We start from the raw sequence: 24,327 nt of genomic DNA, 5'->3' as shown, positions 1-24,327 counted from the left end.
TGGAACTATTGAACTATTCGGCCTCCCTGGATAGGCACTATGTTCACCATGAACTGGATCGGCTGATGGGCTTGTATCCATGTTGCATTGCTGTTTGACTCTATATCCACTCTCTGTGTAAGGTGACCTATCCCTCAGATCCCCTTTAAGAAGCAAATTGTTTTTTTAAATCTCCGTACTTCCGGTCAAGATGGCACCTGCATACAGTGCTCCTTTGGTCAACATCTTCTGGGTAAATCATGAAACCACATATTTCACTCCTTTTATGTCTTTAACTTTTTCACTATGTCTTTTTCACTTTGAATGTGATTCTGGAACTGTTGGAGCCTCTGAGTTGATTTCGGGAGGTAGAGGCAGTGTGCAGGAACCTCATGGTAACAAGGTTGTGAGTCGATGTCGGACTCCATTTTGCTGATTAAAGCTTCTATTGTTCACCAGTTAAAGTGACAAGGGAGATTGAATTGCCGACTGCCTGCCTGCCTTATCACTGGTGAGATCGCTCTGCAATAGACAGGGGAGACTGCCTTTTTATCGCTGGTGAGATCGCTCTGCTAGGGGGAGAGGATACTGTCTTTTTGTAGCGGTGAGATCACTATACTACGGAGAGGGTGAATGTTGCTCAGCTTTTCTGCGTTTTGGATGTGGACTTGAACTGTGCACTTTTTTTAAATCAGTCTTATGGTTTTTTTGTATTCTGTATTTTTCACCTGATCTTTCTCATTTTTTTTGTACGCGAGGAGGGGGATTTGGAGGTCGATATACCTATTCCATTTTTGTTCATTTTTTGTGCAGGTAGGAGGAATTTGGGGGTTGACGAGCATGCTGCTGTTCTTTTCTTTCTTGGTTTTATGGCTATCTGGAGAAAAAGTATTTCAGAATCGTTTACTTTGATAATAATTGAGTCTTGAAACTTGAACCTTGAACCGAGGTGGCAGGGCCGGGTCTGAGAGTGAGAAATGACCTGAGGACTGAATGATTTATGCGCTGGACCAGATTGAAAAGGTCAGGGTGTCAGGGCCAGAGGTGAGGGACGGACTGGTTCAGCTTGCTGTTCCACGAGGTTTACTCATTTTTGTGCTGAACTGAGGCTGTGGCCTGCAACTAACAAGCTCCTGAATCAGCTGTGACTGGCTTTGTGTCTGTGGACTTGCTTTCGTGAACTTCAGTTCTGAATGTTATTTGCTTAGTGTTATTTTTCACACAATTTGTTTTTTTTTCCCCTTCATTGGGTGTTTTACAGTCTTTTATTCAGTGGTTCTATTGGATTTCTTTGTTTTGTGGCTGCATGTAGGGAGATGAATCTCAAGGTTGTATATAGCACACATACTTCGATAATAAAATATACTTTGAACTTTGAACTCATGAGAAAAAATTTTGACTATCTACCGTATCTATGACTCATATAACCTTATGTATTTCTACAGGGTTACCCCTCAGCCCTTTTTTGTTCCAGGTAAAACTGGTCTAACCTATCCAATCTTTCCCCAATAATGAAAGTCTTCCAATCCAGGCAATATGCTGCATTCTCTCCAGACTCTGCAGAAATGCCTGCATGTACAGACTCCTGCATCAGTGCATCAGTAACAGTTTTTCCCACCGATAAGCAACTCCTGTTCAATAATCTTTTAAAAATTATTTAATTTATTTGGAGACACAGATCGATGACAGGCTTTTCTGTCCCAGTGAGGCCACACTGCCCAATTACACCCATGTGACCAATGAACCTACTAACCCATAAGTCTTTGGTCTGTAGGAGGAAACCTGGGGCGCCCGGAGGAAACCTACATGGTCACGGGGAGAAATGATGCATTTCACTGTATGCTTCAATGTTCATGTGAAAAACAAAGCCATTGTTGCAGTGTTGGCCGAGCTTGTCAATTAGCTTGCACATGTTTCAACACCAGTCAAGGTGACATCCTCAGTGCACAGTTGTTGGTGTTTCTCTCTGGGAGTGCTCATGTTTATATAGACCCCCATTTGCTTGCCTTGGTCCTGATTGGCTATCCTTCAGTTGACCTTTGAAACCTATTGGTTTGTGTTTTTTTGGCTCTTAGGGGTTCATAGATGGCATCAATTTATCTGAGGATGCCACGTCGACTGGTGATGGAACGTTTGCAAGCTAATTACCAAGCTCGGTGAACACCACAAAATCAAACACCTCAACCTGCACTACCAATATTCACCACCAATCCAATAAAACTAATCTTTAGAAGTAGTCTTCCTGAGGCTGCACCTGATGCAAATACAATGCTTGTTGGGGATGGATGTGTCTATAATGTATTGGGCTGAGTTCAAAACCCTCTACAGTCTCTTGTGTCTCCATTTTTAAATTATCTGTTATTGGACTTGAAACATTTGACAGATGACAAAGAGATTCAAGCTTTCTTTTCTCGGAGTGGGGCTTGAATCCACAGCCTCCTACTAGTATCCGAAGGGTTCATTCCCTTATTTGTGGGAGGTGTATGGATGTGAACCTCCTGCTCTCTGCCGCTAACAAATTTATGTTGCCTTTCCTCAGGATGCAGAAGTGGGGGCTAAACGTTTACATGTACGGCCCCAAGGATGACCTGAAGCACCGACTGTTATGGAGGGAGACATATTCAGTGGAAGAGTCAGGTAAGACCATAAGAGCATAAGATATAAGAGCAGAATTAGGCCATTGGGTCTGCTCCGGCATCTCATCATGGTTGATCCATTTTCCCTCTCAACGCCAATCACCTGCCTTCCCCCCGTATGTCCCAACTAATCAAAAATCTATCAACCTCTACCTAAAATGTATCCAATGACTTGGGCTCCGCAGCCATCTGTGGTAACAAATTCCACAGGTTCAGCACTTTCTGGCTAAAGAAGTTCCTCCTCATCTAAATGGACATCCCTCTGTTCTGAGCCTGTGTCCTCTGGTCTTAGACTCCTCCACCATAGGAAACATCCTCTCCACATCGACTCTATTGAGGCCTTTCAATATTCGATAGGTTTCAAAGAGTTCATCCCTCATTATTCTCCAGTCCAGGGGTGGAGTTTGGACTGGGAACACTGTCTCATTCCATCTTTCCAACAGGAACCTGCTGGAATGAGGGCATTTATCCTCTGCCTCATATCCTGTAATCCCTGAGTTACAGGGAAAGGTTGAACAGGCTAGGGCTTTATTTTCTGGAGTGTAGGAGAATGAGGGGAGATTTGATAGAGGTGTACAAAATTGTGAGGGCTATAGATAGGGTGAATGTCAGCAAGTTTTTCCCACTGAGCTGGGGTGAGATGAGAACTAGATTAAGGGTGAAAGGTCAGGAAGAAGTAACAGATCGTACACCACATAAAATTGTAAAGAAAATATATTTACTAATTTCATCTTTATCAAACAGTCATTAGGAAAAAGAAAAGAAAAGGGCCCATTGCAGTTAACCAGTCCATTGAGGCTCATCTCTTCCAAAACTGGGTATTTGGGGATGTATCTCTTACCCATGCATTTTTCGAACTCACCTCAAAGAACATCTTGAGCAACTCACACTCACACTCTCTCTCTCTCTCTCTATCTCTATCTCTTTTATTGTCCTTCCTTCTTGGAGCCATTCATCTGCACAAAGCACTTCTTGCAATGGGGACTCACCTTCTCACAGAATTCTGCGGCATCTTCCCTTCTATCCAACCCTGCAAATCCCGCCAAAAGCCCCCAAACCAGACTACTGTCCTTCAGAAAACTCTTTCCCACAGCTCTCTAAAACCTTCTCTCACATCCCACAAAGCTGATTGACTGACTCACATTCCTAAGCTGGACAACAGGAATCCTTATCTAAGCCAAAGCCAAAACACACTTTCCAGCATGGCTCACTGCTTTTACAGAAAACTGCTAATATAAACTACCTCACAGCATACCAGTAGAAATCTTACCCAGGGCATTACACTACTCATATAAATAGGCTAATATAAATGTAGTTTACTTAGAGACGCAACATGATAACTTGCTCTTCTGGCTCCATGGGCCCATGACACGAAATTACACCCATGTGACCAAAAACTAGTTGTTACAGCCCAATCCTTCACGGATAAAGCCTCCCCACCACTGAGCATATCTACACGGAGTGCTGTTGCAGGAAAGCAACATCCATCATTGAGGACCCTCGCCACAGCCCATGCTCTCTTCTTGCTGCTGCCATCAAGAAGAGGTATAGGAGCTTCAGGACCCACACCACCAGGTTCAGGAGCAGTTACTACTTTTCAACCATCAGGCTCCTGAACCAGTGGGGATAACCTTACTCAACCACACTCACCCCATCACTGAAATGTTCCCACGACCTATGGGCTCGCTTTCAAGGACTCTTCATCTCGTGTTCTCAATAGTTATTGCTTATTTATTTATTATTATTTTTGTTAGTCTTTTTTCCTTTTAGTACTTGCAGTTTGTTGTCTTTTGCACATTGATTGTTTGCACATTGGCACATTTTACAAGGATGTTGCCTGGATTGGGGAGCATGCCTTATGAGAACATATTGAGTGAACTTGGCCTTTTCTCCTTGGAGCGATGGAGGATGAGAGGTGACCTGTTAGAGGTGTATAATAAGATGAGAGGCATTGATCATATGAATAGTCAGAGGCTTTTTCCCAGGGCTGAAATGGCTGCCACAAGAGGGCAAAGGTTAAAATTCCTTGGGAGTAGGTACAGAGGAGATGTCAGGGGTAAGTTTTTTATGCAGAGAGTGGTGATGCGTGGAATAGGCTGCAGGTGATGGTGGTGGAGGCGAATACGATAGGGTCTTTTAAGAGACTCCTGGATAGGTACAAGGAGCTTAGAAAAATAGAGGGCTATGGGTAACCCTAGGTAATTTCTACAGTAAGTACATGTTTGGCACAGCATTGTGGGTCGAAGGGCCTTTATTGTGCTGTAGTTTTTTCTATGTTTCTATGTCTATCTTATTGTGTGCAGTTTTTCATAGATTCTTTTGTATTTCTTTGTATTTAATGTGAATGTCTGCAAGTAAGTAGAATTTCAGGGTAGGATATGGTGACTATATGTACTATGATAGTAAATTTACTTTGAACCTTGAGCATCCCAAAGACGTGCAATTGGTAGGTTCAATTACTGCTGCAAGACCATAAGATATGGGAGCAGAATTAGGCCATTTGGCCCATCAAGTCTGCTCCATCTGCATTATGGCAGATCCATTTTCCCTGTCAGCCCCAATCTCCTGTCTCCTCCCCATCTCCCTTCATGTCCTGACTAATCAAGAATCTATCAACTCCTACACCCAATGACTTGGCCTCCACAGCCATCTCTGGCAATGAATTTCACAGTTTAACCATTCGCTGGCCAAAGGAATTCCTCCTTATCTCCATTCTAAAAGGACGTCCCTCTATTCTGAGGTTGTGTCCTCTGGTCTTAGCCTCTGTCATCATAGGAAACATCCTCTCCACATCTGCTTTATGGAGGCCTGTAAATTACCCATCAGTTCAGGTAATTGGCAAAAGAACCAAAAGGGAATGTAAGAATAAGTTGAGGAGTTCAGGGAATTTGGGAGAGGGAGAATAGGACTGATGGGAGCCAACATGGACTTTCTCTATGGAGTTTGTTAGTAATTCAGTAAATAAGTAAACTGCAGTGAGTATTGATACTGAAGGTGAGGGGACCATGAAAAGATCCTGCACACAGTGAAAAACAATGCCATTGTTAGATTGGACTGTATAATTGATATTTTTCTTGTAGTTAACTTTCTTATGCTTGTATTTTTGTATAATTACCTACAGTATGGATGTCCAATTGTTCAGTGTATTTCCTGGTGGCCACAGTTCCTCTGTGTCTTTCCAGAAGCTTTTTGGTTCCACTGGCGGGTATCACATTGCTTGAATGTGGGTTATCTGATTGGTTAATTTAAGAAACAGAATCCGAATAGAATGTTTGTTACCTATGGGAATGCAGTAGAATTAGCAAATTGGTATAACAGGACCAAATCATTCTGGTTCGATGTCTTTTTGTCATTGTTCTTTTTGGTTCTTTTTGTCATTCTTTCTCCTTCTCACTCTCTTACCATCTCTGTTCTCCTCATTTCATTCTTGTAGTGCTTAATAAACGATCATAAATGACAAGTTTTCTGCCTCATTCTTGACTTCTGAAGAACCCTGGATCAAACACATCAGTATCTAAAACCATCCATACAGATCATTTCATTACTTCAGTGCACAGAGGTAGAACAAGGGCAAACAATAACAGAATGCAGAACAAATATAAATTAATCAGGGCATCAAAGGTTATGGGGAGAAGGCAAGAGAATGGGGTTGAGAGGGATAATAAATCTGTCATACTGGAATGGCAGAGCAGAGTTGATGGGCTGAATGACATACCTGTAATTCTTTTCTTATGTCTTATGTCCTTAAAGTGTTACAGTTACAGGGAAAGTGTAGTGCAGACAACTCACAGCTTATCCAAAAGAGAGTGGTGGAGAGGGTCCTCGGCAGCTCAGTTGCTGGGGTAAATGGGATGATACTGATAGACTGCCAATGCACGATCCCACAGAGTTGTCACATTCAAGTTGTTGTTTCACTCTATGAGTTTATAAAGTAGTGTGTTTTTCCTTCCCCTGTCAGTAACCTCACGTCCCCAGCATGTTACTATCACTTAGCTAATGAATTGTTGGTCTCGACAACTATTGTGCTCTCAACTTTTTTCTTCCCTTTCGTTTACAGCCCAACTCAAAGCCTTGGTGTTGGGTGCGCAGGACTGTGGAGTTCAGTTTGTGTATGCAATCTCACCGGGACAGGATATCACCTTCTCCAGCTCGTGTGACCTGGCCTTGCTGAAGCAGAAACTGAGGCAGGTAGTGTGAATATTGATCTCTACCGGAAACCCGGGCCAACAGGGGTTCAGTTAACAGAGCAATTGTGCAGCAGCACCTCCACTTCCTAAGGAGATTGAGGCAAGCAAAGCTACCTCCCCCCTCCCCATCTTAACTGAATTTTATAGGAGCACCTGACAAGCTGCATCTCCATCTGGTACGGAAGCAGCCGAGCATCGGACCTGAAGTCCCTACAAAGGACTGTGATAACAGCTGAGAGGATCATAGGGGTCTCCCTCCCATCAATCGGGGACATTTATCAGGATGGCTGTGTATGTAGATCCCTTAGTATCATTAAGGATCCCACCCATCCATCCAGCATCCTCTTTGACTTTCTACCATCAGGCAGGAGTCTCTGATGCATAAAGACAAAAACGGTCAGGAAGGGAAATAGTTTGTTTCCTCAAGCCATTAGGTTTCTAACTCCCCGCTGCATCACATTTGAAGTGTCACTCGTTAATTTGTTCAGTACCTTACAATATTTAACTTATGCACTTTGTTTATTTATACGTAATTCATCTGTAGACATTATCCTGTGTTATTATGTGTTATGTGAACTACTGTGCTTTACACCCTGGTTCAGAGAAACATCTCGTTTGACGGTGTGCATGTGTATAGTTAAATGACAATAAACTTGACTTGACTTGACCATTCCCAGTTGATGAGGCCCATTTTCTGTTTCTTCTGAATCTGAATCTGAAATTTGTTTCTTTGTGGCAACAATACAGTGTAGGACAAGGTATAACATAGTAATACAGAGTGAGTGAATCATTCCTGTCTCTCCTGGAGATCCCACCTTCATATATACCAGTTGTTACCATCACTATGTGCCGTATCGTATGACGTGGGCGATCATGGACTTTCCATGACCATGATTATTCTTGGCATGTTTTTCTCCAGAGGTGGTTTTCCATTGCCTTCTTCTGGGCAGTGTCTTTACAAAACGGGTGATCCCATCCATCATCAGTACTCTTAAGAGATTATCTGCTTGGTGTCAGTGGTTGTATAACCAGGACTTGTGACATGCACAAGCTATTCACATGAACATCCACCATCTGCTCCCATGGTTTCACATGATCCTGATCAGGGGACTAAGCAGGTGCAACACCTTGCCCAAGGGTGACCTCCAGGCCAGTGGAGGGAAGGACCTCTTTTGGTAGATATGTATTTCCACCCCACAACTCATATAGTGCAATAGGAAAAAAGATCAAGGATCAACTTCATTCACCATATACATTCACATGTATTAGGAATTTACTGTGGTGTGTTGGTCAGGGTGCAACATGCAACAAAAAACAACATTCAACAATTATAAAGAATTATATGTAAAAATGTTGGAGTTTAAAAGCTGGATATGGAAAAACATACAGAAATAAATAAATATCATTATGTATTTACAATGTAACAGTGTTATAAAGTGCAGTGCAGTGTTGGAGGTGGTGGTGGTGGGTTAATAGATAGAGGGCGCTGGGAAGGATAACTAGAATGGTTGATCGGATTATCTGCCTTGAGAAAGAAACTTAAAATGGTGAGAAGGTTTGTTTTAATAGCACTATATCACTTTCTATAAGGGAGTTTTTGGAAATATTACTATCAGTAAGAAATATATAAAAAATAAATGAATGGTGCGTGCCTTTGCTTACAGTCATGTCTCCAAGCTCCATTCTAGAGAGCACACAAAGATACGGTGCAGTAATCTCTCCATTGTACCATAGGAAAAGCCTCATGCATATCTAATTTGGCAATCCACTCTGCGCCCACCCTGACAGGCTAAGTGCACAAGTGAGGTGCCCAAAACAACAGATAACACTTATTTATTTGTTTAGAGATACAACGCGGAGTGGCCCCTTCTGGTCCAATGAGACACAGACCCAGCAACCCACCTATTTTTAGAATCCATTTAGACTGGAGATGAGGGGGAATTTCTTTAGCCAAAGGGTGGTGAATTTGTGGAATTCATTGCCATGGACAGCTATGGAGGCCAAGTCACTGGATATATTTAAGGTAGAGGTTGATAGATCGTTGATTGATCAGGCCATGAAGGGATATGGCCAGAAGGCAGGAGATCGGGGCTGAGAGAAAAATGGAGCAGATTCAATGGACCAAATGGCCTAATTCTGATCCTATAGTTTATGGTCTTATGGTCTATATAACAATAAGGCACCAATTTAACCCTAGCCTAATCACAGGACAGTTTACAATGACCAATTAACCTACTAATTTGTATGACTTTGGACTGCAGGAGAAAACCCATGCATTTAAGGGAAGAACATACAGACTTTCTTACAAAGGACACCAGAATTGAACTCCAAGCTCCAATGTTCCGAGCTGTAATTCCATTGCGCTAACCACTATATTACCATTGCGCTCCAAGTTTAAAAGATTCTCTGGAGACCCCTAGTTGTAGGGAAATGTTACCAGCGTTGGGTCTCCCATCACTGGTCTCCTGCCGACTTCTCAAACAACATTTTGCTCTACCACAGGTCAAGGGGTTTGGCTGCATGGCCTTCGCCATCCTGTTCGACGACATCGACCATACCATGTGCCCCACCGACAAAGAGGCCTTCAGCTCATTCGCCGATGCTCAGATCTCAGTGTCCAATGAGATCTACCAGTACTTGGGGGAGCCTCCGGTCTTCTTGTTCTGTCCTACTGGTAGGTTAGAATTGTGTATTTATTAAAATCATTGACAGTTCTCTCACCTGATTGCAACTCTTAATTCCTCTCACCGTTCAAGGATAAGATGGCCTTTTAAATTGTTTCATTAAGAGTAACAATTTATTGATAGAGCACTTTTCATACAGATGATGTAGTTCAAAGTACTTTACATTTGGGTAAAATGCAAACAGGAAAATAAAAGGCAAAAAGATGTCAGTTAAAAGCAAGGTTAAATAATTAGGTTTTGAGCTGGTGTTTAAAAGTGTCAATCAGACTACATCCTTTATTATTATCCCATGTACCATGGTAGAGTGAAAAACTCTGTTTCAATGCCATCCATACAGATTATTTCATTACAAAAGTTCAAAGTAAATTTATTGTCAAAGTACATATAGGTCAGCACGTACAACCCTGAAGGTCATTTTCTTGTGGAGGTACTCAACAAATCTATAAAATAATAACTATACAGAATCAATGAAAGACCTCTCAACTAGGGCGTTCAACCAGAATGCAGACGACAACAAACTCTGCAAATACAAAAGAAGAAATAATAACAATAAATAAATAAACAAAAATTTTGAGAACATGAGATGAAGAGTCCTTGAATGTGAGTCTTTTTGTTGTGGGAATATTTCAATAATGTGGCAAGTGAAGTTGAGTGAAGTTATCCGCTTTGGTTCAAGGGTCTGATGGTTGAGGGGTAATAATGGTTCCTCAAGTTCATCAAGGTAGAAAAAAGTAAAATAAGGACAGAATGTAGAATAAAGTGTACAGTTACAGAGACAATGCATTGCAGGTAGACAATACGATGCAAAGCCATAACGAGATAGACCGTGAAGTCAAAACTCCATCTTGTCATACTAGGGGACTATTCAGTAGTCTGATAACGGTGGGATAGAAGCTGCCCTTGAGCCTGGTGGTACGTGCTTTCAGGCTTTTGTTTCTTCTGCCCAATGAAGGGGAAGAAGAAAGAACGTCTTGGTGGGTGAGATCTTTGAGTATGCTGGCTGCTTTACCAAGGTCGACATCAGAATCAGGTTTATTATCACTGACATATGTTGTGAAATTTGTTATTATAGTAGTGCACAGGTTGCGAGGCTTTCTCAAATTCATACAATACATTTACTGTGAGAGACCTCTGGTAAATGGGACATCTCTTTGGGCAACTCATTGATACCTGTTCTAGTGCTCAGTGCCAGGGTCAACTGGGTGGCATTACAGACCTCCCACAGTGATGGCCCGTTTAGGTGGGAGTAAAGTAGAGGGACAATCCTTCCACATAACTGAAAAACAGACTGAAAAATTGTTGTGCAGTATAAAAATTAACAGAAGTGACTATGGTCTGATTGTGAATTCTGGGTCACCCTCTTCCATCTCTTCCCCTTTTCTCTGGCGTTGTTGCATGTATTTTATGCTTTGGTTGACAGATAGCTCTGAACCCACCCAAATAAACAGCTTCAGATTTATTTATCGCATGTGCATCGAAACATGCGGCTAATTGTGTCGTTTGCTTTAACAGTCAACGCACTTGGTGTGCCAGTAAGTGTTGCCACACATTCCGGCGCCAACAACGTTTAGCAGAACAACAGAACGAACAAAACAACAACAGCAAAACAAACCCCTTTCTCTCTGTCTCTCTCTCTCTCTCATGTACACACACACACACACACACACACACACACACACACACACACACACACACACACACACACACACACACACACACACACCACCACCACCACCAATCCCAGGCTGCACCTGGGCCTCCAGTCCTTGGCCCTGTTCTCTCAGACTCCCAGCAGAACCCAATATTGTTGCTTTGGTAACGGCTTTTAGTGCAGTTAAAATGGAAAAAGTAATCTTTGTAAGCAAACCTCTCACTGGTTTTCTCTGGCTGTTGGGATGTTTTTCAGAGTATTGTGGTTCCTTGTGCTACCCAAGTCTCAAGATGTCCAACTATCTGAAAATTATAGGAGACAACCTCCACCCTGGCATTGGGGTCATCTGGACAGGTGAGGGCTGGAGTGTCTACAGCTGGTTGAGTGCTTCACTGCTCTGTGTGCTTGTCCATTCACTGGACAGAGACATTTCTACCAAAACCCCTGCTTATTGCTCTTGAATTAAAGGCTTGCTAGGCTCTTCCACCTCCAAACATTGCAATTGGCAACATAAAGGCAAGGGAAGGGATCTGGGAATGTCAAACACAGGGATTTGGGAATATAGCTCTGTAATTCCTTGAAAGTGGCGTCACAGGTAGACACAGTCGTAAAGAGAGCTTTCGGCACATTGGCCTTCATAAATCAGGGCACTGAGTACAGGAGTTGTATAAGACGACGGTGAAACCTAATTTGGAGTATTGTGTGCAGTTCTGCTCACCTACCTACAAGAAAGATATCAATACGATTTACAAGGATTCTGCCAGGACTTGAGCACCTGGGTTATAAGGAAAGATTGGATAAGTTAGGGCTTTATTCAGTGGACCATGGAAGAATGAGGGGAGATTTGACAGAGATATACAAAATTGTGAGGGGTATAGATAGGGTAAATGCAAGCTGTATTTTTTTCTACTGAGGTTGTGTAAGACTAGAACTGGAGGTTATAGGTTAAAGGTGTAAGGTGAAATATTTAAGGGGCACTTCTTCACTCAGAGAGTGATATGAGTGTGGACTCGAATCTGCTCCACCAGTGGAAGTGGTAGATGCAGGGTTGATTCCAAAATTTAAGAAAAGTTTGATTAAGTGCATGAATGGGAGGGCTATGCTCCAGGTGCAGGTTGATGGGACTAGGCAGCATAACAATTTGACATGGACAAGATGGTCGGAAGAGCTTGTTTTTGTGCTGTAGTGCTCTACGACTCTAAGGAAAGGAAATTCCATCCCTTAGCAGGGCATTAGCACCCAGGTGGATTTTTGCAAGAAAACTTCCCCTCCCTCCACCTTCTCATTTTGGACTCTACCCCTTCCTTTCCAAGGGTCTCGACCCGAACCATTGACAGTTTGTCCCCCTCCACAGGTGTCTGACCTGCTGAGTTTCTCCAGCATTTTGTGTATGTTGCTCATGGTTTCCAGCACCTGCAGAATCTCTTGAGTTAATTATAAGCAGTATTTATCTCTGTGTATTTTAGGCAGCACAGTTATCTCCAAGGAGATCTCTGCCGAATCGGTGTCGGAGGTTGAAGAAGTCATTAAACGTCGACCGCTGATCTGGGACAACCTTCATGCCAACGACTATGCCCAGCGTCGGGTGTTCCTGGGACCGTACAAAGGACGCCCTTCCAGCCTGGTCTCCAAGCTGAGAGGCATCTTGCTCAATCCCAACTGTGAGCTGGAGGCCAATTACATACCTATCCACACGCTGGGCACCTGGTACAAGTGCGGCCTGAGGACAGAAGGGTCCAGTGAGTCAGGTACGTGGCATGGGCTCCTCGGGTTGTAAAGGGAGGGCAAGGCTGGGTTATAATGAGAGGTTGGTGTTGACACGTACACTGAGGTACAGTGAAAAACTCTGCTATCCATACAGATCATTGCTAAAATATTAGTATGTTGAGGCAGTACAAAGGAAAAGCAATAACAGAATGTAAAATAAAGCATTACACTTACAGAAAAAGTGCAGTGGAGGTAAACAGTAAGGTGCAAGGGCTGTAGTAAGATTGATTGTGAGGTCAAGAGTTCTTCTTCAAGACACAAGAGGCTCATTCATAACAGTGAGATCGAAGCTCTCCTTGAGCCTAATGGTTTCTGCTTTCAGGCTTTTGTATCTTTTACCTAATGGGATTAGGAAAGAAGAGAGAATGTCTAAGGCGGTGGGGGTCTTTGAATATGCTAGTTGCTTTATTGAGGCCGTGGGAAATATAGACAGATTCCAATAGAGCATTCCCCACCACCAAGCACATCTCCAAGGAGCGCTGTTGTAGGACAACAATGTCCATCATCAAGGACTGCCACCATCCAGGCCATGCTCTCTTCTTACTGCTGCCATCAGGTAGGAGTTGTAGGAGCCTCAATACCCACACCACCAGGTTCAGGAACAGTTATTACTCTTCAACCAATAGGCACTTGAACAGAGGGGATAACTTCACTCACCCCAACACAACCTGTTCCCACAACCTATGGACTCACTTTCAAGGACTCTTCATCCCACGTTCTCGATATTTATTTTGTTTTTTTTTGTGTTTGCACAGTTCATTGTCTTTTGCACATACTTGTTTGTCCAATTTATTTGTGGTTTTTCGTTGATTCTATTGTGTTTCTTTGTACTTACTGTGAATACCTGCAAGAAAATGAATCTCAAGGTAGTATATGATGACATATGTGTATTTTGAGAAGGGGGTCTTGCATGATTTTTATTCGGGCGAGAAGATGGTGGAGCTTGAAGATCTTTCCATCTGTTCGGAACTGAATGCAGATGCTCTCCGAGCCGATCTCTTTCGCTTCCCGTAGCATCATATTGAAAAAGAGCATTGGTGCCAAAACATAGCCTTGTTTCGTGTTGGTACTGATGGCGAATGGGTCAGACATGTCGTTGTTATGTTTAACCTGACCGCTTTGGCCTTCAAGGAGCTACTACAGGATGGTGAGGAATTTCAGGGGACAGCCGAGCTTTGACAGGATCTTCCAAAAACTATCGCAGCTGACTAAATCAAAGGCCTTGGTCAGGTCAATAAACACCACGTACAGTCCTGTGTTCGGCTTACGACTTCTCCTGTATCTGGCGCGGTTACAAAGAGACAGTTACAGCGCCACACATGTCACTTGGGACTGAACATTTCTCCCAACAGAGTGTGAACAGGTTTGTGAGTTTGCTCAGGAGAATGTCACCATCCATTTTGTATGCTTCTGCTGGGATCCCATCAATGCCTGGGGCTTTATGGCATTTCACGTTGGAATTAGCAGCTTTGATCCCATCCAGACTCAACAAGCTTAAGCCTGACCTCATGCTGGGGGATCATTTCAATGGATGCTTCTTGTAGTTGACCGTCATTCCTGGAAAGGCTCTCATAGTGCTCTGTCCCTTGCCTCACAATGGCTTCCTTGTTTGTCAGCAGGCTGGACCGTCAGATGAGCATAGAGGGGCTTGAATCTGACAAGTTGGACCATGCACTATGCGCAGCGATTCATAGAAGGCTCGAGTGTTGCCGGTTTCTGAAGAGTTCTGCATTTTTTCTGCTACGGCAGTCCACCAGTTGTTTTGCATCTGTCTCAGTCTGACTTGGAGGTGCTGCATGCATTCTGCCTTGGCTGCTTAGTCATCAGATCTAGACAGCACGACTTGATGGGAGGAGCGTTTCTTCTGGAGCAGATTCCCAATTTCAACGCTGTTTCCATCAAACCAGTCTTTGCTACTATATGTGGATATCTGTGCTCTTCTCACACATGCAGAGGACATGCTACAGGCTACAGTCACTCAGTTCACCATTGTTGCAAGGGCTTTCGGGTTAACAGTCAGTCTGAAGAAAACATTGATCCTCCATCAGAAAGCTCTTCGTGGCATTTACAGCCCTCCTCGGATCACCATTGATGACCACCCTCTCACCACAGTTGAGCAGTTCACCTACCTTCAACGATGCTATGGTAGTAAGGGGCATTGGTAATTGACTTGCCAGAGCCAGCAGTGCCTTTGGGTACCTCCAGAAACACGTGTGAAAGAACCACGAGCTGTGTCTGTCCACAGGGCTGTTGTACAGGGCTGCTGTCGTCACAGCACTGCTAGATGGCTCTGAAGCCTAGGTCTTGTACTGTAAGCAAATCCGGTTGCTCAAGTGCTTCCATCAGTGCTCTCTCCGCTCCATCATGGGCATCAGCAGGAAGGATCGTGTCACCAACAATGAGGTCCTGGAAAAGGCTCAACTTTTAAGCATTGAAGCCACTTTGCTGCTCCGGTAGCTTCACTGGAAGAACAGACAGACTCCTTACAGAGGGTGGAATTGAACTCGGGTTGCTAGCACTGTAATAACATTATGCTAACTGCTACACTAGTGTGCCACCCCCAAATTTAGATTTGTAGGGACTTACAGTAGGGTAACAGATCCTTCCAGCCCACTGGGCTTGTGCTGCCCCAATTTTACCCATGTGATCAATATATCTTTGGATTGTGGGAGGAAACATGAGCACTTGGACGAATCCCACACAGTCACAGGGAGAATGTTCAAACCGCCTACAGACAGCAGCAGGAATTGAACCCTGGGTCATTGACGCTGTAACAGTGTTATGTTAGCCACTACGCAACCCAGGCCTGGTTTGAATTAAAACATAATCAGTATCAGGTTTATTGGCACTGATATATGTCACTAAAATTGTTGTTTTGCGGCAGCAGTTTAGTACAAGATGTAAAGAATGATTATAAGTTACAAAGATAAATAAATAGTTCAAAAGTTCAATGGAATCAGAATCAGATTTAATATCACTAGCATATGTCATGAAATTTGTTTTATTGTGGCAGCATTACATTGCAATTGATAATAAAAACTATAAATTAAATTAGTGTGTGTATATATATATATATATATATATATGCATTACTGTTCCTGTAAATGTTAAGTGTGTGTCTTCAGGCTCCTGTACCTTCTTCTTGATAGTAGCAATGAGAAGAGGGCAGGTCCTGGGTGATGTGGGTCCTTACTGATGGATGCCGCCTTTTAGAGGCATCGCCTTTTGGAGGTGTTGGGGGGAGGCTAGTGCCCAAGATGGACCTGACTGAATTTATAACTTTCGGTAGCTTTCTTTGATCCTGTGCAGTCTGTACATCTGTAGGAATCTGCAACTGTTTTTGGTGACAAAAAAATCAAATTCCTAATTAAATATAACTACTGGTTGTTTTCATGGGTTCATGGACCATTCAGAGATCTGATGACGGACAGAAAGATGCTATTCCTAAAATGAATGTGGGTCTTCAGTGGGCAGCACGGCTAGCGCAATGCTCTTACAGTGCGAGCGGCCCAGCTTCAGTCCGCACTGCTGTCTGTAAGGAGTTTGTACATTCTCCCCATAGTTTCCTCCGGGTGCTCCCATTCCCTCCCACATCGCAAAGACGTACGGGTTAGTAGGTTAAATGGCCACATGGGTGTAATCGGATGGCGTGAGCTCATTGTACTGTTACCGTACTGTGTCTCTCAACTGAAATTCTCCATCCACTCCACTCCATGAACAAACATCACCAAAAAAAAGGGCAAGATGGTGGCCCACCTGTTTGAGCTCCAGTGACCCAGGTTCGATCCTGAATTTTGGATACCTGTGTGTAGTCTGCACGTTCTCTGTGTATCTCGTGTATGCTCCAGTCTTCTTTCACATCCCAACCTGTGCTGGTAGGTTAACTAGCCACTATCAGATTTTCTCACAGAGTAAGTAGGTGTCAAAAGGTATAATTTCCAGAGTTATAAAGAAAGCCTTCACTGCTTGGAGGCAAACCAACCCAGCTTATTCACCCGCTATTGCTGAAGCGTTCCATCCCAGAACACTAACTGTAATCAAAGTTGGGGAAGGAGAAATGTTTAAATAGATTAGCTTTAGTTGTCACATGTATATCAAAATTTAAAGTGAAATGCATCATTTGCGCCAAGGATGGACACAGTCCGAGGATGTGCTGGGAGCAGCTCGCAAGTGTTGCCATGCTTCTGGCGCCAACGTAGCATTCCTACAACTTGCTAATCCTAACTCCTATGTCTTTGGAATGTGGGAAGAAACAGCAGAAGAAACCCACGTGATCACAGGGAAATGTACAGACAGCAACTGGAATCGAACCCCTATTACTGATCGCTGATCACCGGCTCTGTAATAATGCTACGCTAACCACTACCGTTCCGTTGATTTATGGAAACACAAGATAAGTTGCAACTCACATCAAAGTTGCTGGTGAATGCAGTAGGCCAGGCAGCATCTCTAGGAGGAGGTACAGTCGACGTTTCAGGCCGAGACCCTTCGTCAGGACTAACTGAAGGAAGAGATAGTAAGAGATTTGAAAGTGGGAGGGGGAGGGGGGAGATCAAAAATGATAGGAGAAGACAGGAAGGGGAGGGATGGAGCCAAGAGCTGGACAGGTGATTGGCAAAAGGGATATGAGAGGATCATGGGACAGGAGGCCCAGAAAGAAGGAAAAGAGGGAGGAGGGGGGAAAAACCCAGAGGATGGGCAAGGGGTATAGTCAGAGGGACAGAGAGAGAAAAAGGAGAGTGAGAGAAAGAATGTGTGTATATAAATAACAGATGGGGTACAAGGGGGAGGTGGGGCATTAGTGGAAGTTAGAGAAGTCAATGTTCATGCCATCAGGTTGGAGGCTACCCAGACGGAACGTAAGGTGTTGTTTCTGCAACTGTTTACTCCGACCAAAACTTGAGGGACAGCGAATCACTGAGATCAATTGCAGTTTGCAATGAGCCACATGCCTTGTAGGTTTGGTGATTGCAGGGGATGATGTGAGCAGTGAGCTTGAGTGGAACAAGAATTTTGGAGCCGATTTGAGGGATGGTGTCTCCAACAAATAACTAACACCATTAGTAATACATACAAAGTACTGGAGTAACTCTGAAGTTTGGGTAGCATCTATGGAAAGGAATAAATAGTTGACGTTTCAGACTGCTGAAGGGTTTCAGTCAAAATGTTGACTCTTTATTTTTTTCCATAGATGCTGCCTGATCTGCAGGGTTCCACCAGCATTTTTTGTGTGTTGCTAAGTAGTCCAGGCAGCTTTCTCTGTGACACTGTAATACTCAGTGGCCACTTTATTAGGAACACCTGTACACCTGCTCTTTAATGCAAATATCTAATCAGTCAATCATGTGGTGGCAACTCAGTGCATACAGACGTGTAAAGCTTACAGACATGGTCAAGAGATTCAGTCCTCCAGATGAAACATCAGAGTGGGGAAGAAATGTGATCTAAGTGGCTTTGACTGTGGAAGGATGGTTGGTAGCAAGGGGGTTCCTCCAATTCCTCCAGCATTTTATGCATGTTACTCTGGATTTCCAGTATCTGCAGAGTCTCTTGTGATTATAACTGATACTATTAACTTTATTTTTAGATACCGATGAGAGGGCTGAGACCAGCCAGACGTACTGTCCCAATGAAGCTCTGAAATTGGCACTGGCTGACTGGGTGAAAGAAGTCAACAGGCCTTTGTTCCCAAGTGAGTGAGTTTGTGCCTTTTATAACTTATTAGTAATTATTACCCATCATTAAATGTCAGTGAATTGCTACTGTCCTGGCAAAGGTTCTCTCACGGTACAGTCCTGGTGAAGGTTCCCTCAGGGTACAGTCCTGGTGAAGGTTCCCTCAGGGTACAGTCCTGCTGAAGGTTCCCTCAGGGTACAGTCCTGGTGAAGGTTCCCTCACGGTACAGTCCTGGTGAAGATTCTCTCGGGGTACAGTCCTGGTGAAGGTTCCCTCACGGTACAGTCCTGGTTAAGGTTCTCTCGGGGTACAGTCCTGGTGAAGGTTCCCTCACGGTACAGTCCTGGCAAAGGTTCTCTCACGGTACAGTCCTGGTGAAGGTTCCCTCAGGGTACAGTCCTGCTAAAGGTTCCCTCAGGGTACAGTCCTGGTGAAGGTTCCCTCAGGGTACAGTCCTGGTGAAGGTTCCCTCACGGTACAGTCCTGGTGAAGATTCTCTCGGGGTACAGTCCTGGTGAAGGTTCCCTCACGGTACAGTCCTGGTTAAGGTTCTCTCGGGGTACAGTCCTGGTGAAGGTTCTCTCGGGGTACAGTCCTGGTGAAGGTTCCCTCACGGTACAGTCCTGGTGAAGGTTCTCTCAGGGTACGGTCCTGGTGAAGGATCTCTTGGGGTACGGTCCTGGTGAAGGATCTCTCGGGGTACAGTCCTGGCGAAGGTTCTCTCATGGTACAGTCCTGGTGAAGGATCTCTCGGGGTACAGTCCTGGCGAAGGTTCTCTCACGGTACAGTCCTGGTGAAGGTTCTCTCGGGGTACAGTCCTGGTGAAGGATTCCTGGGGGTACAGTCCTGGTGAAGGTTCTCTCGAGGTACAATCCTGGTGAAGGTTCTCTCGGGATACAGTCCTGGTGAAGGTTCCCTCGGGGTACAGTCCTGGTGAAGGTTCTCTCGGGGTACAGTCCTGGTGAAGGTTCTCTCACGGTACAGTCCTGGTGAAGGATCTCTTGGGGTACGGTCCTGGTGAAGGATCTCTCGGGGTACGGTCCTGGTGAAGGTTCTCTCAGGGTACGGTCCTGGTGAAGGATCTCTTGGGGTACAGTCCTGGTTAAGGTTCCCACATGGTACAGTCCTGGTGAAGGTTCTCTCATGGTACAGTCCTGGTGAAGGTTCTCTCACGGTACAGTCCTGGTGAAGGTTCTCTCAGGATACAGCCCTGGCGAAGGTTCTCTCACGGTACAGTCCTGGTGAAGGTTCTCTCAGGATACAGTCCTGGTGAAGGTTCTCTCAGGGTACGGTCCTGGTGAAGGATCTCTTGGGGTACGGTCCTGGTGAAGGATCTCTCGGGGTACAGTCCTGGCGAAGGTTCTCTCATGGTACAGTCCTGGTGAAGGATCTCTCGGGGTACAGTCCTGGCGAAGGTTCTCTCACGGTACAGTCCTGGTGAAGGTTCTCTCGGGGTACAGTCCTGGTGAAGGATTCCTGGGGGTACAGTCCTGGTGAAGGTTCTCTCGAGGTACAATCCTGGTGAAGGTTCTCTCGGGATACAGTCCTGGTGAAGGTTCCCTCGGGGTACAGTCCTGGTGAAGGTTCTCTCGGGGTACAGTCCTGGTGAAGGTTCTCTCACGGTACAGTCCTGGTGAAGGATCTCTTGGGGTACGGTCCTGGTGAAGGATCTCTCGGGGTACGGTCCTGGTGAAGGTTCTCTCAGGGTACGGTCCTGGTGAAGGATCTCTTGGGGTACAGTCCTGGTTAAGGTTCCCACATGGTACAGTCCTGGTGAAGGTTCTCTCATGGTACAGTCCTGGTGAAGGTTCTCTCACGGTACAGTCCTGGTGAAGGTTCTCTCAGGATACAGCCCTGGCGAAGGTTCTCTCACGGTACAGTCCTGGTGAAGGTTCTCTCAGGATACAGTCCTGGTGAAGGTTCTCTCGGGGTACAGTCCTGGTGAAGGATTTCTCGGGATACAGTCCTGGTGAAGGTTCCCTCTGGGTACAGTCCTGGTGAGGGTTCTCTCGGGGTACAGTCCTGGTGAAGGATCTCTCATGGTACAGTCCTGGTGAAGGTTCCCTCACGGTACAGTCCTGGTGAAGGTTCTCTCGGAGTACGATCCTGGTGAAGGATCTCTTGCGGTACGGTCCTGGTGAAGGATCTCTCAGGGTACAGTCCTGGTGAAGGTTCTCTCGGGGTACAGTCCTGGTGAAGGATCTTTCAGGATATAGTCCTGGTGAAGGATCTCTCAGGGTACGGTCCTGGTGAAGGATCTCTCGGGGTACAGTCCTGGTGAAGGTTTTCTCGGGGTACAGTCCTGGTGAAGGATCTCTCACGGTACAGTCCTGGCGAAGGTTCTCTCACGATACAGTCCTGGCGAAGGTTCTCTCGGGGTACGGTCCTGGTGAAGGATCTCTCGGGGTATGGTCCTGGTGAAGGATCTCTCGGGGTACGGTCCTGGTGAAGGTTCTCTTGGGGTACGGTTACTGGTGAAGGATCTCTCAGGGTACAGTCCTGGTGAAGGTTCCCTCACGGTACAGTTCTGGTGAGGGTTCTCCCAGGGTACAGTCCTGTTGAAGGTTCTCTCGGGGTACAGTCCTGGTGAAGGATTTCTCGGGATACAGTCCTGGTGAAGATTCTCTCATGATACAGTCCTGGCGAAGGTTCCCTCTGGGTACAGTCCTGGTGAGGGTTCTCTCGGGGTACAGTCCTGGTGAAGGATCTCTCATGGTACAGTCCTGGTGAAGGTTCCCTCACGGTACAGTCCTGGTGAAGGTTCTCTCACGGTGCGGTCCTGGTGAAGGTTCTCTCGGGGTACGATCCTGGTGAAGGATCTCTTGCGGTACGGTCCTGGTGAAGTATCTCTCAGGGTACAGTCCTGGTGAAGGTTCTCTCGGGGTACAGTCCTGGTGAAGGATCTCTCATGGTACAGTCCTGGTGAAGGTTCTCTCACGGTGCGGTCCTGGTGAAGGTTCTCTCAGGGTACAGTCCTGGTGAAGGTTCTCTCGGGGTACAGTCCTGGTGAAGGATCTCTCATGGTACAGTCCTGGTGAAGGTTCCCTCGGGGTACTGTCCTGGTGAGGGTTCTCTCAGGATACAGTCCTGGTGAAGGATCTCTCAGGGTACGGTCCTGGTGAAGGATCTCTCGGGGTACAGTCCTGGTGAAGGTTTTCTCGGGGTACAGTCCTGGTGAAGGTTCCCTCACGGTACAGTCCTGGTGAGGGTTCTCCCAGGGTACAGTCCTGTTGAAGGTTCTCTCCGGGTACAGTCCTGGTGAAGGATCTCTCACGGTACAGTCCTGGTGAAGGTTCCCTCATGGTACAGTCCTGGTGAAGGTTCTCTCTGGTACAGTCCTGGCGAAGATTCTCTCACGGTACAGTCCTGGTGAAGGTTCTCCCGGGGTACGGTCCTGGTGAAGGATCTCTCGGGGTACGGTCCTGGTGAAGGTTCTCTCGGGGTACGGCCCTGGTGAAGGTTCTCTCGGGGTACAGTCCTGGTGAAAGTTCTCTCACGGTACAGTCCTGGTGAAGGTTCTCACACGGTACACTCTTGGCGAAGGTTCTCTCACAGTACAGTCCTGGTGAAGGTTCTCTCGGGGTACAGTCCTGGTGAAGGTTCTCTCACGGTACAGTCCTGGTGAAGGTTCTCTCACGGTACAGTCCTGGTGAAGGATCTCTCATGGTACAGTCCTGGTGAAGGTTTTCTCGGGGTACAGTCCTGGTGAAGGTTCTCTCTGGTACAGTCCTGGCGAAGATTCTCTCACGGTACAGTCCTGGTGAAGGTTCTCTCACGGTACAGTCCTGGTGAAGGTTCTCTCGGGGTACAGTCCTGGTAAAGGTTCTCTCACGGTACAGTCCTGGTGAAGGTTCTCTCACGGTACAGTCCTGGTGAAGGTTCCCTCACGGTACAGTCCTGGTGAAGGTTCTCTTTGGGTGCTGTTGGAAGGGAGTTCCAGGTTTGGAATTGTTACCGGTTTATTATTGTCACATGTACGAAGAAAAAGTGAAAATCCTCTCTTGAATATTGTTCATACAGATCAGATCATTACACAGTGCATTGAGGTAGCACAGAGTAAAACATACTGGTTAATAGGTTACACCATAAAAGTTGCTGGTGAACGCAGCAGGCCAGGCAGCATCTCTAGGAAGAGGTGCAGTCGACGTTTCAGGCCGAGACCCTTCGTCAGGACTAACTGAAGGAAGAGTGAGTAAGGGATTTGAAAGTTGGAGGGGGAGGGGGAGATCCAAAATGATAGGAGAAGACAGGAGGGGGAGGGATGGAGCCAAGAGCTGGACAGGTGATTGGCAAAAGGGATATGAGAGGATCATGGGACAGGAGGTCCGGGAAGAAAGACAAGGGGGATGGGGACCCAGAGGATGGGCAAGGGGTATATTGAGAGGGACAGAATGTGTGTATAAAAATAAGTAACAGATGGGGTAGGAGGGGGAGGTGGGGCATTAGCGGAAGTTAGAGAAGTCAATGTTCATGCCATCAGGTTGGAGGCTACCCAGACGGAATATAAGGGGTTGTTCCTCCAACCTGAGTGTGGCTTCATCTTTACAGTAGAGGAGGTCGTGGATAGACATGTCAGAATGGGAATGGGATGTGGAATTAAAATGTGTGGCCACTGGGAGATCCTGCTTTCTCTGGCGGACAGAGCGTAGGTGTTCAGCAAAGCGGTCTCCCAGTCTGTGTTGGGTCTCGCCAATATATATAAGGCCACATCCGGAGCACCGGACGCAGTATATCACCCCAGCCGACTCACAGGTGAAGTGTTGCCTCACCTAGGAGGACTGTTTGGGGCCCTGAATGGTGGTAAGGGAGGAAGTGTAAGGGCATGTGTAGCACTTGTTCCGCTTACACGGATAAGTGCCAGGAGGGAGTTAGTAGGTTAATTGGTCATTGTAAATTGTCCTGTGATTAGTCAACTGCAGGAGTCCCCAAACTGGGGGCCACGGACTCTTTTTGGTTAATGGTTGGGGTCCATGCCATAAAAAAAGGTTCCGAGGCCATAGTGTAGTGTTAAATTGGTGGGCGGTTGTTGGGTCATGAGGCCTGTTCTGCGCTGTATCTTTAAATAAATAAATAAAATAACAATAAAGATACAGAATACAGCATACTGTTGGGAAGGGAGTTCTGGGTTTGGAAATGGAGTTGTTTCATTATTGTCACCTGTACTGAAATACAGTGAAAAGCTTGTCTGGCAGATTGTTCATCATCATCATTATGTGTGATATAGACGATCAGGGTCTTATCCATGACTAGGATTGTTCTTGGCAAATTTTACTACAGAAGTGGTTTTCCATTACCCTCTTCTGGACAATGTCTTAGCAAGACACGTGACCCCAGCCATTATCAATACTCTTCAGAAATTGTCAGCCGGTATCAGTGGTCACATAACCAGGGCTTGTGAAATGCCCCAGCTGCTCGTACAACCATCCACCACCTACCCCCATGGCTTCACTTGACCCTGTATGGGGGGGTGTGCGGGGGCTAAGCAGGTTCTACACCTTGCCCAGGGGTGACTTGCAGGCTAGCGGAGGGAAGGTGTGCCTTATACCTCCTTTGGTAGAGACGTATCTCCACCCCAGCACTCAACATAATTGTACAGATCAAATCATTCCACTGTACATAGAGGTAGAACAAGGTAAAACAATATCAGAATACAGAATAAAGTGTACTGTTGGGGAGGGGTTTTCTGGTCGCACAATAGTGCAGTGGTTAGTGTAATGTTATTACAGCACAGATCGGAGTTCAGTTC

The 24,327-nt window shown here is 45.6% G+C and overlaps 1 protein-coding gene across 3 annotated transcripts in view; it reads left to right on the top strand.

Annotated features, from left to right (window-relative positions):
- Positions 1-24,327, top strand: part of LOC140196870 (protein O-GlcNAcase) — a 105,532-nt gene that overhangs the window by 32,035 nt on the left and 49,170 nt on the right. For 2 of the 3 annotated variants that reach the window (XM_072256763.1, XM_072256765.1), the window contains 6 exons: positions 2,519-2,616; positions 6,673-6,803; positions 9,305-9,476; positions 11,393-11,491; positions 12,604-12,885; positions 18,492-18,596. In XM_072256763.1, the coding sequence (XP_072112864.1) occupies positions 2,519-2,616; positions 6,673-6,803; positions 9,305-9,476; positions 11,393-11,491; positions 12,604-12,885; positions 18,492-18,596 (887 nt within the window). The remainder of the gene's footprint in view (positions 1-2,518; positions 2,617-6,672; positions 6,804-9,304; positions 9,477-11,392; positions 11,492-12,603; positions 12,886-18,491; positions 18,597-24,327) is intronic. The other variant, XM_072256764.1, reaches the window with a different exon arrangement.

This window comes from Mobula birostris, chromosome 4 (genome assembly GCF_030028105.1).
Source record: "Mobula birostris isolate sMobBir1 chromosome 4, sMobBir1.hap1, whole genome shotgun sequence".
In the NCBI taxonomy this organism is placed as follows: Eukaryota; Metazoa; Chordata; class Chondrichthyes; order Myliobatiformes; family Myliobatidae; genus Mobula; species Mobula birostris.
Note: the sequence above shows the minus strand (reverse complement) of the source record. Positions and strands in the feature narration are given on the sequence as shown.